The sequence below is a fragment of the Anomaloglossus baeobatrachus genome, chromosome 6 (assembly GCF_048569485.1).
Source record: "Anomaloglossus baeobatrachus isolate aAnoBae1 chromosome 6, aAnoBae1.hap1, whole genome shotgun sequence".
Taxonomy (NCBI): Eukaryota; Metazoa; Chordata; class Amphibia; order Anura; family Aromobatidae; genus Anomaloglossus; species Anomaloglossus baeobatrachus.
The window spans coordinates 442,097,778-442,115,661 of record NC_134358.1 but is presented as its reverse complement, the minus strand read 5'-3'; the positions used below and the strand labels follow the sequence as shown (position 1 = coordinate 442,115,661).

The 17,884-nt window shown below is 44.9% G+C and overlaps 1 protein-coding gene across 2 annotated transcripts in view; it reads right to left on the bottom strand.

Moving 5' to 3' along the window:
• Positions 1 to 16,302, bottom strand: part of OSBPL10 (oxysterol binding protein like 10) — a 749,675-nt gene extending 733,373 nt beyond the window's left edge. For both annotated transcript variants that reach the window (XM_075315242.1, XM_075315243.1), the window contains exon 1: positions 15,801 to 16,302. In XM_075315242.1, coding sequence (XP_075171357.1) covers positions 15,801 to 16,060 — 260 coding nt within the window. In that variant the 5' untranslated portion in view covers positions 16,061 to 16,302. The remainder of the gene's footprint in view (positions 1 to 15,800) is intronic.
• Between the last annotated feature and the right edge of the window lie 1,582 nt (positions 16,303 to 17,884).

Here is a 17,884-nt window from a genome sequence, read left to right as displayed (position 1 = left end):
CCGCCTACCGGCGGCTGTGATTGGTTACAGTGAGACAGCTGTCACTTAGCATGGGGGCACGTCTGCCTGCAACCCATCATAGGCCCCAGTGAGCGGGGGAAGCAGGGAATATGAGATGGAATAATGAACGGCCGACATTTTCAAAACCAGGAGAAGCCGCCAGAGCAGTGTGACAGATGTGCAGGTGATCAGTGAGTATTAGAGAGGGGGTGAGAGGGAGAGACCGACTGACCGAGAGAGAGAGAGACCGACAGAGAGACTGACCGACACAGAGACAGAGAGAGACTTCACTGACAGCTTTCCCGTACAATGCTTTCTTCCCCGCTGCTTAGCTCCCCCGCCTGGTGCTTCCCTCCCCGCTGCTTCGCTCCCCCGCCGCCTACCCACCCGATTCAAAGTTAGGACCGGGCGGGGAGTGCAGCACCAGGTAGCGGGGAGCGAAGCACCAGGCGGGGGAGCAGGCATCAGCTGATTGTTTAAAAGCCGGGCGGGAAAAGCCGCCGCCTTTTTTAAACAATCATGCATCCATTTCAGCCTTTTACTCAGCCCCCAGACCACTTTGTAGGGTCCAGCAGACAATTACTCACATTTTCCATTGACTTGCATTGGACTCGATACTCGTGTCAAGTACCCGAGTATTAGGACCTACTCGTTACAAGTATAGAGAGTCCGAGTATTTCACTACTCGCTCATCCCTAGTCACTATGTTTCAAAAATAATTCTAAAAGCTTTTGCAATTTTAATTTCAACCACTAAGCTACAAAGAGGTTGACACAATTTCTGTAGAGATCATATTTCAGTACTCATCAGCACAGGCAGGATTAAAATAAAAGATAACACCTGTGTATGGATAACACAGGACCCAACATTCATAGTAGGTATTGGATGCAGCTCACCTCTGCCCCCTTCCTGCACAGTGATTATATATGTCAGGAACAGTTTAGATATTTTATACAAAGCATCCTGCACAGCGTGAAGGCCTCTGCTATTATCGCTTCTAGAAAGGAAGTGGATCCAATTAACTTAAAGGATCTGTCAAACGTTTTTTTTTTTTTTTCCTTTTTTCCAGAGAATAGCTCCATGGCAGCCAGCAAAGGTAATGGTTTAACCCTCATTGGTAGTGCCAACGTAGCCCGATAGAACTATAAGAGAGGGATAAGTAAATTACTGCAAATTTTAGAGCCAAATTCCTTAAGATGCTTTTTAAAGGATATCTGTCAGCAGGTTTTTTTTCTACCTCATCTAAGAGCAACACGATGTAGGAAAAGAGATCCTGAGTTTAACAATGTATGCAGCCGTTTTGACAGTGAAAAATGTTAGATTTTGCATGTAGCAGAGCTCTGAGAGCTGCCCCCACCCACACCAGGTTTTCACTGTACATTTCCATAGAGAAGCTGCTAATCACTGAAGGGGGCGGAATCGGACTACAACTCACTGCTGCTGAGACCCACTAATGATAAAAGATGAGAGGCTTAAACTAATATTGCAAGTAAACAAAAAAAGACAATAATAAAGAGATAATAATAAATAATAATAAGGAGATAAGAGATGAAGGGATGAATTTTCTGTTTTAACTCTTACACCATGTTGTCTCCAGATTACATTGCAGAAACCTGCTGACAGAGTCCCTTTTAACAGCACCCAAACATAAAATATGATTACATTAATAGACAACTGAAAAATGTAATTGCTTGCAGCAAATTCCTAGATGCATTAGCTACCAGTCAGATATCCGCATACAAATATATATGACAAAGGGTACAAGAAGCTATAAAAAAAGCTATAGAACGTACGTTAATGTATTATTGGAAAATTACCTACTGTTTAAAGAGGATCTGTCAACATATATTTTGAGAGGAGCATATAAACGTTTAGCAGCTGAGATCCTGATTCCAGTGATGTGCCACTTGCTGGTCTATATGCTGTAATTTTTTATACAATCAAAGTTTTCTCTGCTGTAGATCTAGCATTGCTCAGAATACTGAGCCCTGTATATACTGCCCATACCACTGATTAGCAGCTGTCAACGTGGTTTTGGCATGGTTGCAAAGAAAGACAAAAATATTACGACCAGACATCCTGATTGCAAGGGAACAAAGTTTATTTTTATTGATCAAGATATGTGAACACACCAGGTGAGATTAAAAGCAATAAACAGAATACTGGAGTTCCCAGCATTACCACAATCATAACAACATTGTCTATATAAAGCAGTCTTCCATCTCAAAAAACTACAATAGAAGTATACAGATATTGCAGTCAGACGTCATAAAATTAATGGCTGGATAATGTATCTATATAATCAATAATACCATATCATATCTATAAAATCATATGTGTAACTTCCTGATGTCCTGTATAATATCTGTAAAACGATCCAGATACCCTATAGATCAATTATATTGTACCAAAATGCAGCTGCCATTAAAGTTCTATTTACTGCCTCCATATCAGTATCTATCAACATGTGGCCCTGTGCAGCTGATAATATTCTACAGCGATGGCACCACTGATAATGGTCAAGTTCTGAATAAAGCTGGGTTCACACATAGCGACAGCGACATCGCTGTTACGTCACCATTTTCTGTGACGTAACAGCGACCTTGTAAGTCGCTGTTATGATGGCTGCTTAGCTGTCAAACACAGCGACACAGCAGCGATCATAACGTCGCTACATGTGCAGAGAGCAGGTAGCCGTGCACACTGCTTAGCGCTGGCTCCTTGCTCTCCTAGCTACAGTACACATCGGGTTAATTAACCCGATGTGTACTGCAGCTACATGTGCAGAGAGCCGGAGCCGCGCACACTGCTTAGCGCTGGCTCCTTGCTCTCCTAGCTACAGTACACATAGGGTTAATTACCGTACCCGATGCGTACTGCAGCTACATGTGCACAGAGCAGGAGCCGGCACTAGCAGCAAGAGCGGCGGAGGCTGGTAACGAAGGTAAATATCGGGTAACCAGGGAAAGGTCTTCCCTTGGTTACCCGATGTTTACAGTGGTTACAGCTTTCCGCAGCTGCCAGACGCCGGCTCCTGCTCTCTGCTCGCTTCATTTCGTCGCTCTCTCGCTGTCACACACAGCAATGTGTGCTTCACAGCGGGAGAGCGACGACGAAAAAATGAAGCAGGACATCCAGCAACGAGCAACGACCTCACAGCAGGGGCCAGCTCGTTGCTGGATGTCACACACAGCGACAGCGACGGGACGTCGCTGCAACGTCACAGAAAATGTTGACGTAGCAGCGACACCACCTTAAGGCTAAGTGCGCACAGTGCATTTTTTCGGGTGCGTTTTTGGGCTCAAAACTGCATGACTTTGCTTCCCCAGCAAAGTCTATGAGTTTTCATTTTTGCTGTCCACACACAACTTTTTTTTTTTAAGCTGTGTCTTTGAGCTTTAAAAAAAAAAAAAAAAAAGGGACATGTTAATTCTTTCCTGCGTTTCTCCAACTTGCAATGCATTGGGAAAACGCAAAAAAACGCAGAGATCAAAAATTCAGCAAAACGCAGTAAAAATGCATTTTTACCGGTGCGTTTTTGACGCGGGTGCGTTTGTGCGTTTTTAGCGGCCAAAAACAGCGTCAAAAAAAGCAGCGTGCGCACATGGCCTAACACCCTAAATAATGGGGCACAACACCTTAGCTTTAACTCTTTATGGTAATGTCTGTATAAGCCCAACCAGCGACCAGCACATTGCAGCAGCTGGTAACACATTACAGTAATGGCACCACCACCAAATCAAATGGTGTTAGATAACACCCAAAGTATAGGGACCCAGCACAACCACTTAATATTGACTCTTTGTGGCCTAATAACAGGCCCCACCAGTGGCTAGCACACAGACTCCAAGACCTACTCTAGAAACATGAAGCCCCACCATCTCACGTGAACTATGGTCACTTGCAGTCAGGACGTCTGGTCGTAGTTTCTATATTTTCGTCTTTGGCTGCCTCCCTCCAGTAGAATACACATAGTCACATTTGGTTGCTGACATTTCTGAATTAAAATTAGATTTCACGCACAATAATTAGATATGCAACCACTTTCCTTGTGGGTTCTTTTTCATGGTTGCAAAGAGTATTTTACCAGATGATATGCGAGACCTAGTCATGTACTGAATTTCCTGCTGAATAAAAAAAAAAAAAAATAAAATCAATGTTTTAACAGCAACACAGTCTGGTAAGTCATACATAATTGGAATAAGGCTCCCAACCCCTATATCATGCTGTTCTCAGATTACATAGCAAAGCCCTGCTAATGGATTCTCTTGAAAAAGATTTTATGTTAAATGTATTTTTTAAACAAATGTGTTATTTTGTTTTACCTTCATATCAGAATCTTTATTAAAAAAGTGAAATCTTGCAATATTCACATTGGCTACTGAGGTTGTTATAAACAAATACTTCTTGTTCTTACAGGAGATCCACATGGACATGAGCAGCAATACACTTACAGTATATGCTAACACCAATGAGTGTGTATTAAGGGAGGGAGCAGTGGATCCTGTGTTTTCAGATGTGTATAGAGGTGACACCTCACACTGCAGTCCTGCCTCTGATGATAAGGAGACTTCTGGAAAGTATTACGTAAAGAGTAATAAAGTATAACCCCAATGGACCATTGAAAAATGCAAGATTTCAAAAAAATTTTAATAGGGATTAAGATATGATAAAAGCATTAAATATTTTTTAAAAATACCTTTAATCAAAAAATAAAAAAAAATTGATTTAACAGACTGATTGTTTAATCAGGAACGTATTCTCGGAAAATGACCTAATAACCTTTATTGATATAAATAAGTAAAACTAAACAAGAAAATCCAGCATAATATTGAATTCTGCATTTTTAAAACAACTGATTAAACTAGAACATATTTCTCTGAAACGCTCCAGAAATGTTGAAGATCCAGCTGAAGACTATTGCCAGAGACAGGTCTAGTTCAGCTCTGCCCGGCTCTTACCTGCGCTGCTGCAGGTGATTAACAGGTCCTTCCGTTGTACATGTGGATACACCTGTCAATTACCTTGAACAGCATTGGGAAGAGCCAGTCAGGGATTAAAAGCAGAGACCAGACTATCTATAGAGGGAATCTGTCAGCAGGTTTTTGCTATGTAATCTGAAGATAGTGTCGCGGGCGGAGGAGGGGACGCCGCGCTCTCCCACTGCTCGGGTCCGGCTGCCGCTGCTGCTGCGGCCTGCTGCTGCTCGGTGGCTCGAGCGATGGGCCGGATCCCGGGGACTCGAGCGGCGCTCCTCGCCCGTGAGTGAAAAGGGTATTGGTTTTGGGGATTTATTGTCCGTGACGCCACCCACGGTTGTGGTGATTGTGTGGACACCACTGCTGCTCTGTATGGGGATCCCGGGAGCGGTGACAGGGAGCAGCAAAGTTGTTGGTTCTCCCCTCCGTGGGTAGGGGGTGGTGGTCCCGGGGCCCAGTGATGAGTTGGGGAATGAGGGATGGCGGGCCGGTGCAGGGCTTGGTGGGGTGCAGGGACGCGGGGGCAGCGCTGTGCCTCACGGCACTGTGGTACTCACTCAGCCTGAGACGGGGACACAGTTCTCGGTAAAACACACGGCTGGAAAGAGAGTTCCCACGGACGGCTGCTGTTGCTTTTCCCCGGTAGTTGACGGTGACAGTCCCTTTTCCTGCACCTAAGTCTATGTTGGTAGCGATGGGTTCCCACCGGTAACCCGCTCCCCGGCTTGGATATGGGCCGGAGGAGCCCCTCTTTGCCCGCAGGCGCTGGCCCTGAGAAACTGGTGCCTTGGCGGTGGCGGTGTCTCTCTCTAACGGTTGGACTGTTGCCTTCAATCGGGACTTGGTTGTTGGGAGACCCAGAGGTCCCCTTCACTGACGGATTTGGCAAATTCACGGCGACTCCTAGCCTTGCCGGGATCCGAAAGGCCCCTGCCAATGGTGCTGGCTTCTCTTCGTATACCGCTCCGGTACCGCCGGGCCACCACCCGTCCACGGTCCTTTCAGCAACCTCCAAGCAGCCTCTCCTGCAGATGGTCACCGCCGTCTGCTAACCTTGCTGTTCTCAGTCCGGGGCACACACCCGGATCAACTTCAGGCTTTACAAACTGTCACTTTCTCTTCCACCTTAACTCCTCTCTCTTGCTCCTCTACCACTTACTTCAACCTCCCTAACTGTTCTCTAACTTCTCACTGCCCGGTTTTCCAGCCTCCATGGCTGTGAACTCCTCGGTGGGCGGAGCCAACCGCCTGGCCCACCCCCTGGTGTGGACATCAGCCCCTGGAGGAAGGCAACAAGGATTTTTGTGTAGCTTTGGTGTACCTATCCGGGGTGTAGGGTGTGGTGGTGTCATGACCTGTGACCCCTGGCTTGCCCAGGGCGTCACAACAGCATGCTGCAAGGGTTAAAACATAGAATTCAAGGATTCCTGTCTTGTCAGGGTCTAATCTGTTATTTATGTGCCATGTTTGTTTAAGCACTAGGACTTCACTGCTTGGACTACAACATCACAGTTCACGGCAGTAAGTCTGAAATTCCCCCTCTGATTAGAGATTCACACCTCACTATCAATGTACATAGAGAGCCTAGAGTGGGCTGGGACAGCTTTCTCAGCTCTGGTGCATGGCTAAATCTAAAAATTCTGATTGTGTCAGAACAGCTGCACCCAGTAATCTAAGTGATACATCATTGGATTCAGGATCTCTTTGCCTACATCATGCTGCTCTCAGATGAGGTAGCAAAAACCTGCTGACAAATTCCCTTTAAAGCGCACCAAATCACCAGGATTTTCCTATATAACCTAAAGCCAGTGCTATACTGGCACTATCATGCTGATTCTCTACATACCTTTAGTTGTAGCATATTGGCCCATTGTGAGTGGGTGGGGTTTAGCCACAGGTGGCCATGGTTCCAGCGGCATTAACACAAGCTTAAATATGAGTTCACCTGTCGTGAACACACATTTAATAGGGAGTCATGAACGATCTGAAAAAGCTGGCTTTTTGGTGAGTGGAGCCTCACCAAAAAAAGAGCCGGACTGGCCATCACTAATTCATATAGTTATCCCCGCCCCCTGTTATCTGTTATTTATGCTAATTCTATTAAGGAATCTATTTACTTTGTGACTAGAAAGGACCAGTGCCGAGGTCATACCCCTTTGACCAGAAGGGCTGGGCCTCGGCCAACAGAAAAATGTTGCTTCCTAGTATCAGCTATGTTGGCTGAGGCCCCGCCCCTTCTGGTCACATGGTTATGATATCAGCACAGGTCCTTCAGTCACAAAGTGAAGCTTCTGGAGGTCCTATCACCAAGCTGCCACCCATATGCTGCTACCACTGGTAGATATGTCATCACTATTCACACTAATTGTAGTGTGAATAGAAAGTGTAACCCATCCAAAGTCTATGGGCACAGTCCCAGGGGGAACACTTGTAATGTAATATAACATGCCCCCCTGTTGTCATGTAATGATGTATTGATAAAAAGGTTATTGTTCTGTATTGTTAACCCTGAAAGTGCTATATCTTCCATGGGTATATTCCCAGAGGGAATTACTTGTAATACATATGTCCCTCTTCAGGTATTCAAGTACTGATATAAGAGGCTATTCGAAATGTACTGTTAACCCTGACATTGATGCATAAACTTTGGAGCTTGGTCTTGTATACTTTTTAGGTATTTTTTACTTGATTTTAATGGATGTTCACTTGCTGTCTTTAAATAAAATCCTGTACACTTTTTTTGTACTATAAAAACTCATTTGTCCTCTTGTTTGTAATATAATGTGTAGTTGGTGCTCATTGTGGGGATCCATGAGATTCATTAACCACAAAAAAATTGTGTTTGGGGGTACGGAGCTATTTGCTAATCTATGTGCGCATGTTGCGTACTGCCATGACAAATATTCTGCAGCGATTTGGCAGTGCATATGCGCTTCAAATCGCTGCAGAAACACTGCATAATGAATGCAGTGTTTCTGCAGAATAAATGTCGATTTCATGCGCTCTGGATGGTGCCTCTCCCATAGACAGAGTGGGAGTTGCATCCAAAGCGCACAAAAGTGACATGTTGCTTTTTGAGCGCAGCGATTTGGATCAAAATTTCAGCATGCAAATCGCTGCGCTCTCAAACGCAAGGTGCGGATGGATTATGCACAATCTTCACAGATTGTGCAGGGGACACAGGACGCATGCGTTTACGCTGCAGTGCTATACGCAGCGTAAACGCATGAAATTACGCAATGTGCGCATATAGCCTTATGGTATGTACAGAATCAGCCTGAAAAAGCCAGTGCTATACTGGCACTGTTATATAGGAAAATCCTGGTGATTGGTGCGCTTTATACTGTATTTTCTCTGAAAAGAAAGAGCATTTCAGGGAATAATACAGTGGGTATGGAAAGTATTCAGATATCTTTACATTTTTCACTCTATTTGCAGCCATTTGGTAAATTCAAAAAAAGTTCATTTTTTTCTCATTATTGTACACTCTACACCTCATCTTGACAGAAACCCCCCCCCCCCAGAAATGTAGAGCCCTGACCTAAACCCAATTGAGCATCTCTGGAAAGCCCTGAAAATGGCTGTCCACCAACGTTCACCCTCCAACCTGATGGAACTGGAGAGGATCTGCAAGGACGAATGGCAGAGGATCCCCAAATCCAGGTGTAAAAACTTGTATCATTCCCAAAAAGACTCATGGCGGTACTAGCTTAAAAGGGTGCTTCTACTCAATACGGAGTAAAGGGTCTGAATACTTATGACCATGTGATATTTCAGTTTTTCTTGTTTAATAGGTTTACAAAAATGTCTACATTTGTTTTTTTTCTGTCAAGATGGGGTGCAGAGTGTACATTAATGAGAAGACAAAAAGGAACTTTTTTGAATTCAGCAAATGGCTGCAATGAAACAGTAAAAAAATTTAAAAAGGGGTGTGAATACTTTCTGTACCCACTGTATACCTGGCTGCAATCATAGAGCAAGGTTGTGATTCATGCTCCACAGTTTCAGCACCTTGAATTGTCTGACAGGTTCCCTTTAAGGACTGTCTGTGCTTTCTGGTGGTTAAAGTCTGCAGGCCATGAGTGGGTTGTCGAGTCCCACTATGGAGTAATAGTACATGAAGGTGGGAGAGGGACCACTTGTGATGTGTACACTGTGTGCAAAAATGTTCTGCTCACATTAAGGAAGATATATAGTATAAAAAATCTGAACGCATAACCACAGTTTAATTTTTTTTTTTCTTCATAAATCAATAGCACACATGAAAATAAGTAACTTTGTAATATATCTGATCAGAGCAATCAGCTTCTTTTGCTGTCAGAATTGATCAGTCATTATCAGAATTCTCAATTCTGAGGTAAAATCTATATTCAGTGACTTCCCATTACTGAGATAGGAGATGGCAGTGATCACTGATGAGATTCTATGATGACGGCAGGATCTAGCTGCAGAGCTCCGCACCCTCCTCCCTCTACTGTCTACAAATCTGACGGATATGATATTACATGGCTACTTATTTTCAGGTGGACTATTGATTAATGAAATAAAAATTAAAAAGACAGTTACACTGCGGAAGGATTATTAATATTTAATAAGCACAAGATTTAAGACTGGGGCCCGCCTTGGTGATGTCGGGTCAACTGGAAGTTGACATGACATCACCGGATCTTAGAGGGTCACGGAGCCCGGGGCTCACATGATGGGGATGAGCAGACTGCAACAGCGCCGCTCAGAGGTAGAATGTGCTACACAAGGTATTTGAGAAAAGCCTGTGGGCTTCTTTACATTAACGTGGCCACTAATGCTGAGTAGTGGACCACCTCTATAGCTTTGATGAATGTGAGAAGAATTCACATATCACAAATAATACAAATCTGCAGAAAGACAATGTCTACCATCTAATGGAGTGCGGGAGTCCAGATTTGAACCAACATCTAAAATAGGGTTTATGTGTCCGCCCTAATCCATTATTTACCATCCCATTATGTCTGATAAATGATTAACAAGACGCTTTGAATAGAAAATACATTTACAAAATAATCAATTATACATGGAGAACCGATAAGCCCTGTCCTCGTGTAGCACACAGCCCATACTACAGATGGATATTTGGCCTCATTGCCAGTGGTAGTCAGTCAGATTGATACAATGCACCCTTCATAGGCTCGGTTCACACATCTCAGATTCCAAAACCAGTTTCAACCCCAAATGTCAATCCACGTGTGTGCTTACTATTACCATGTTGGATCAAAGCTGGGCTCGACTTGTGCTGGATGGGTCCAGAGGAACCGCTAATGTGATCTAAACCTTAGGATGTGGCGGTCTCAAGCTGCCATGTCATCTAAGGAGGATTCCCTGTGTTAGAGCATTGGTGCCCCGTGATCTGCTCATATGATGACATAATGCCATCTGGAACCTAACAAAGCCCCCAGATTGGCCACTAGCACCTGCCTGATTAGAGTACTACTTAAAGGGAATCTGTCAGCAGGTTATTGCTACCTCATCTGAGAGCAGTATGATGTAGTCAAAGAGACCCTGAATCTAATGATGCATCACTTAGTTTATTGGCTGCAGCCATTCTTATATAATTTGAGGTTTTAGAATTGGCAACACAACAGAGCTGATAGAGCTGTCCTACCCACACCAGGCTCTCAATAGAGATTGTACATTTACAGTAAGGTGTCAATCACAGCAGAAGGAGTGTCGCATGGCAAAAGCCATCTAGTCATAGCAATGATAATCACCAAGTGATTAAGGCTTTAGGTAAACAACACAAAGACTGATAAGAGAAGCACAGTTGGATTTTTGTTTTTAACTGCTACAGCATGCTGTAATCAGCTTACATGTAAAAAAAAGCTCCTTGACAGATTCCATTTAGTTTGTGCCACCCAGCACAACTAAAACTGGAGTGTCAGTCCGTATGGAAAGTTATTCATATGATTGCCACAATGTCCACGTGGGCATCACACCAAGAGAAATTACAAGGATAAGCTCTTGATCTACTTTATGTGGCATAATGCAACTTTATTTTACTTTAAGTCAGGTTCTTGTTTAGTCCTGGAAAACTCAATAGAAAACTGCACAAGTGATAGTTTTCACTGACAATACCATGTACTTATAACACAACTATTAGCAAGGGTGCAATTGAAGGTGGGGCACAGATTACAGTTGCACTTGAGCCCTAGAGTTTAGGGGGCCTAAAAAGTCGTTTCGACCCATATAGAAAGATAAACACTATCAAAGATGTCTGGTAGTTCGGAGCCTACTGGAGATTTTCGAGGCCACGAGCTTCAGGTTACATCACAGTAATAATATTGTCAAAATAAGTTCCATTGTAACACGTCCAAACTTGCTTTCTGGTCTGTACTCCATGTCCAAAGTGTTTGCCCAGTTCCACCAGGTAGTTTTGAACATCTCTAGTCCAATTTCTATGCAGCCCATACCTCGAGGGCCCGGCCCATAATAAACCGGATACTTCTTTTAATGGATTGTCAGACATTACAAACACACATCTCGGACCCTGAAAAGGCATTCATTATTTAGGGTGCACAATTACCTGCATCACCAGTAAAGCATAGTAACTGGTTATCGTGTAAAGTTTATTTTTTTATGTAAATATTCTGCCTCTGAAAACAACAACCCTTTTAACATCTAAAAAAATCAAAAGTCTTCTGAGTAGCTCTAGAAACCACACGCACTTCCCAACAAATACATATTTTATCTAATATTCCTGCAAAGGTAAAATACTGAAGGCAAGATCATGATACATAATCAATATGGAGAATCTGTCTGTACAGGACAGGCTGTGCTGGGCCTTTCCCTTCTTATCACTGATCGCTTAAGGGTTAGTTGTCTGCAGCAAGCTAGTTAGAAGATAACTCATTAATACCATACCGGTGAGAAGTGAATACCGCACCCATAGAAGTGTATGCTGGATGTCAGGCCATACGGGTGTCGGGCAACACCCGTATGGTCCGACACCCAGCATTCACTTCTAGGGGGGGGGGATGAACTTAGTCCGGATGAATCAGGCACTTACTGTGCGTGCCATGTTCCTCCATGTTTACCGCTTACATATGGCCACTGCCGAAGCTGCGGTCAGTAAAGGATCCCAGGTGTCGGATCCCATATCCATTTCGTAGGATAAATCATCAATATGTGAATCCCGGACAACCCCATTAAGAAGTACAAATCAAAAGTATAATTCTTTCAGGTTACAACCACACATAGGGTAGTGCAATGTGCAGGGAAATCCCTGAGAAAATCCTTACATGCAGATTTTACCCCCCATATGGAGAAATCTGGAATGAGTCTAAATAGATTGATAAACTTGTATTGCTGGCAATTGTGTGCTGATTTATGTTAAACATCTTTTGGATCAGATCTATTAAAATCTCATCCACTTTGCAACTATTGTAACACTATGGTTTTTCTGCTCGCAATAATGTGCAGCGTATTTACTACATGGAAAAACTTCCTTAGGCCTCTTTCACATATCGTGCAAAACACACATTTTGTACGGTCCGTGGTGTAGGTGCATATGTGTGTGTCCGTGTGTGTGTTCGGCGTGTGTTGTTAGTGTGCTATCCATGTGACATACGCATAGCACACGGACAGCATGAGCTTCTATACTCACCTGTCCATGGTGCTGCTGTGTCCGCGCTGCTGCTGCTTCTGGTCCGAGGTGCAGTGAGTATGCAATGAGCGTGGGTCAGAATCAAGTGACAGCAGCGTCGAATACAGCAGCGCTGGAGGTGAGTATATTTGAATAATTTTATTTCACAGACAAGTGTTTTCTACGGTACATGTCACACTGATGTCCTACAGAGCACATCAGTGTGTGAGCCATATAAGATCTGTGCTACTGGGGGAAAAAAAAAATGTCACACGGACACAAGTATGCTCCAGACAGACACAGTCCATGTGAAAACACGCACGTGCGCGCAAACCCATTGATTTGAATGGGTCTACATGTGTCCATGTCTCTGGCACGTGTGAAAACGGACGTCAGACATACCAGAAACACGGATGTGTGAAGGAGGCCTTAAAGGGGTTTTCTGGTTTATTTTTAACTTTGACAGTGGGAGGGGTTTTGGTGCTAAAATAATAAAAGATGATATCTTCATCCCTGGAATCCGCTCCTGGCTGCAGTGCTGCCATTAGGAAGGTCATCACCAGATCGGTAACAATAGCGTCACAACAACCAATCACCAGCGGCCACCGATTTGCTGCAGGGTCAGGAGAGTAGCCAGGACGTCATCAGCTTCAGTATGATTGAGTCTGGCCAAGCTGCAGTGATGAAGCTGGAAGCGGATTTCATGAGTGAGTATATCTTTGCTTATTGATTTGGCACCATGACTCCCCATCATCAGAGTTAAAAATAGACCCGAGAACCACTTTTAAGTGTCCAACCCCTCAAATACTACTGCCCGATTTGACATCACTAGAGATTAATCAACTCACTGAAATTCAGTTCGGCAGGTTCAGCCAAACTTTAGATAGTTTGTGACTCGAACTTGACCTGAGCCCCAATGGAAGTCACTGTTTGGGCAATTCGGGCTTCTGCCCACGTAGAGAGCACTTCTGGGGGAGGTAAGGGGTTTTCATTATTTAATTCTGGTGTACACTACATCCCATCATGCCGTTACCCAAAGTACGAGCTGTTCAAAACACTGCAAGCGGCTCGCACAGGGCCGAGCACCGAGTGTACCCGAGCACAGCGATGCTCACTTGAGTGGTCAGCATACGTAAAGCACTCAAACTCAGATTTCTTTTCTTTTTTTTTGTAAAGTCAGTTTGGTACGAACACCAAACTTTGAAGTTCAAGTTCGCTTGTCTCTAGATGTCACACATGGAGAGAGGCAACAGCACACTGGACAGTACAGTCAGTGTCATCTGTACCCCAAAACCGTCTCAACTGAGCCCAAGGTTAGGTAAATAAACAGTCTTTTCTTCATGTTATCATCCCCATTTCCAAACAGTGAGTTGTTTTCTGGTGTACAAGGACCCCCGCCCCCCAACTAAAGACTGAGAAGATGAGCTGTAAAATATAGTCACACACTGCACCCAACATAATGGTCAACTCTAACTCAGATGTTTATTGCATCTAGATCGGAGATTTTTGGCCTCTTCAGTTCTGGTGAACATGTGAAATTATGCGCATAAAGATATAGAAGTGTCATATATGGACTTTATGTTTGAAGTTTACGTTTAGATGCAAAATCTCTTGAGGCTCCTGAACGTGTGGGAGAACTTTTCACAATGTTCTGGGACACGTCTTCTATAAAGGTGGGGGGTTTCGAACTTTCCTGGAGGCAAAAATTGCAGGCGGAGAGTTCTACTTTTATACAAATAGTGTAAATAAGACTTTAAGGTAGAACATAACAGACCGGCCTAAGACCTCTCCAAGTGTGAACTTGGGGAACAAATCTTTACGGAGATTATTACATCCATGTAACCACTATACTGCCGAGGCAACAAGCAGATTGCCCTTTATATAGAGCCATGTGCACACATATGGCTGGTAACATGCAGAAATAAACATCCCCAGTGTTATTGACATGTATGGGGTCTGTATAGAAAATACTTGTAGCTTATAACCACAGAAATCCATATACCAGCCTCTCCACCTCCGGTTACTTCCCACACTATTTGGAGCATTCCTGATGCTGGCCTAATTAGCTAATTAATGTCACTTGTTGGTTTTCTATTTTTTTTTTTTTTTTTTTTTTTTTTTTTATTATTGCATTTTTTCTGACACAGATTTTGTGTTTTGGATTAGTTATATTTTAAAACTTTGTTTCGGAAGCTTCCTGTTCCTTAGCTTTAATAAAACTTTACCGATAAAGTCAGGAGCGGATTAAATGTGTTTTTGTACTGAGATTCTGCTATGTAAATATTGCATATGCGGTTTTTTTTTTTAGGGGGGGTTTATCAGCAGATTTCCAAATTTCTATCAAGTCTATGTGGAAAATCTGCAAATAAAAAGCATATTTACCGCAAGAGAAGCTGACATGTTGCGGATTACTAAATTACACCCTGGGTCAGTTTCCAGAGAAAAAAATTGCCCAGTGGCTATGAGATTTATAAAAATGGTGTACAAGCCAGCAGCGTTGTTAGAGGTGCCTTTATACATGCTATATTAGTAATGGGACACTTTAAAGGGGTTGTCCAGTTATAAAGAATTATCACCTGTGAGATGGGCAATAACTTTCCTAATGGTGGGGACTACTGGGACCAGCAGAACATGGCACCTAATGGAGTGGCGGTGAACATGCTTGACCACTTCATTCTCTAAGTGGCTACTCCACGCTGGGCTAGGCTTCTTCCAGCCACCCCATTTGGAATGAATGGAGTGGCATTCGGGGGTTCAACCTTCTGCATCAACCTGTAATGGAGATTTAGGTCCCTGTTGGGTATAAACGTCCCTGATCTGCCAATTGGTGCGTGTCCACACCGATCAGCCACTGATCACCTATCTTGGGGTAGGGGGATAACTTTTTACTGGACGACCCCTTTAAATGTTTTGAAATATTCAAGAAAGTTTCCTAAATACGCCATGATATAGTGATCGAGAGAACAATTATTATATAGCGTCGCTGCAAAGTGTGAACTGTCCCAACAGACGCAAACAATGCCAAAAAGACTGATGGCACCTCCATGATGCCTTCCCAAAGGCCACATCCAAGGACAAGGTACTGCCATCACGCCCCCATCTCCATCACACAGGCCATGTGGGCACAATGTTATGCAGACTTGTAACTACTGTCTATGCACCCACATAACACATGGGCACTCTGCAGAGCCATTAGTGCCAGTTACCTGTTCTGCCAGCCCTGGAGGAGGTTGGTGTACTTGCTCAGCACCCCCTCTATGACTTGTTTCTGCTGCTGGTCCCTTCTTCCCCCATCCAGCTTCCCCGCCAGTGCCACAGCCTGCTGCTGGCTGAGTCTCCCAGGTCCTGCCAGCAGCCCCCGGGCACCAGAGGAGGGCGAGGACCCTGCAGAGGTGGCTCTGCTGCTGCTCCGGCTGCTGCTGTTGCTGCTGCCCCCTCCGCTGTACTGCTGAGCCGCCCTGTCCATGGCCGCGCTGCCTCCCGCACTGTGCAGCAGAGTTCCTGGCTGGCTCCTATTTCATGCAGCTTCCTGCTGAGCTCCCGGCTCCGGGTCCATGATAGGAGGTGCACCCGTCCGTCTGTCAGCGGCTCCACACAACTGCTACATGTGTGCCTGTCAGTTCCTGGTCGTGAATGAGCGGTGCCCGCCCTCCCTGGAGAAGAAGCATGGACGAGTCGTCACTTCTCACAGCTGACTTTGCTACTGTGTGTATGGAGGAAAACCCATCCCACCCACTGCCCTCAGCAGCTGCCTGCACCACCCCCGGTGCCACACCTCCTTCCATCATACGCCTCCATCCCTCATATCCCTCCATCATACACCTCCATCCCTCCACCATGCACCTCCCTCCATCCCTCCATCATGCACCTCACTCCATTCCTCCACCATGCACCTCCCTCCATCCCTCCATCATGCACCTCACTCCATCCCTCCACCATGCACCTCAATCCATCTCTCCATCATGCACCTCCATCCATCATACAGCTCCCTCCATCCCTCCACTATGCACCTCCATCCATCCCCTCCACCATGCACCTCCATCCATCATACAGCTCCCTCCATCCCTCCACCATGTACCTCACTCCATCCCTCCACCACACACCTCCATCCATCTGTCCACCTCGTATCGCCATCCATCCCTCCACCACGTATCTCCATCCATCCCTCCACCACGTATCTCCATCCATCCCTCCACCACGTATCTCCATCCATCCCTCCACCACGTATCTCCATCCATCCCTCCACCACGTATCTCCATCCATCCCTCCACCACGCACCTCCATCCATCCCTCCACCACGCACCTCCATCCATCCCTCTACCAGGCACTTCCATCCATCCCTCCACCACGCACTTCCATCCATCCCTCCACCACACACCTCCATCCATCCCTCTACCACACACCTCCATCCATCCCTCTACCAGGCACCTCCATCCATCCCTCCACCACGCACCTCCATCCATCCCTCCACCAGGCACCTCCATCCATCCCTCCACCATGCACCTCCATCCATCCCTCCACCAGGCACCTCCATCCATCCCTCCACCATTCACATCCCTCCAGCACGCATCTCCCGCCATCCCTCCACCAGGCACCTCCGTCCATCCCTCCACCATGCACCTCACTCCATCGCTCCAGCACACATCTCCCTCCATCCCTCCACCAGGCACCTCCAGATCCCTCCACCAGGCATCTCCATCCCTCCACCAGGCACCTCCATCCATCCCTCCTCCAGGCTGTAGTTGGTTGGAGTATTTTTTTTTCCCCACGAGTTTAATAAGGAACAATAATTAATCAAAATACAATGCTGTGAGGAGCCCTTGTGTAAATATGCTTAAAGCGTAACCGTTGTTTTAATTTTTATTTAAAAAATCAATAGTAGACATTAAAATAACAAACTTTGTAATAAATGTTAGACAAATTTCCTTCTTTCGTAATGGGAAAGTCTTTACTAACTACAGATTGTACCTCAGAATTTAATGACTGATCAATTCTGATAGAGAAAGAAGAAGACTTTTTTGATAAGAAATATTACAAAGTTGCTTATTTTCATGTGTACTATTGATTCATGAAACAAAAATTAAAATGACGGTTATGCTTTATCCCCTTCACAACCTTGGACTTACCAGTATGTCCGATTTTTGCGGTGACTTCCTGACCTTGGATGTGTCTGTGCACGCACAGTCGCCACTTGCAGCTTGACTTTCATGACAGCCGAACCCTGGTTTTCACTACCCAGAGCGGTGCCTGCACTGCCACTGGCTGACCCCCGAAAATTCCACAACCGATA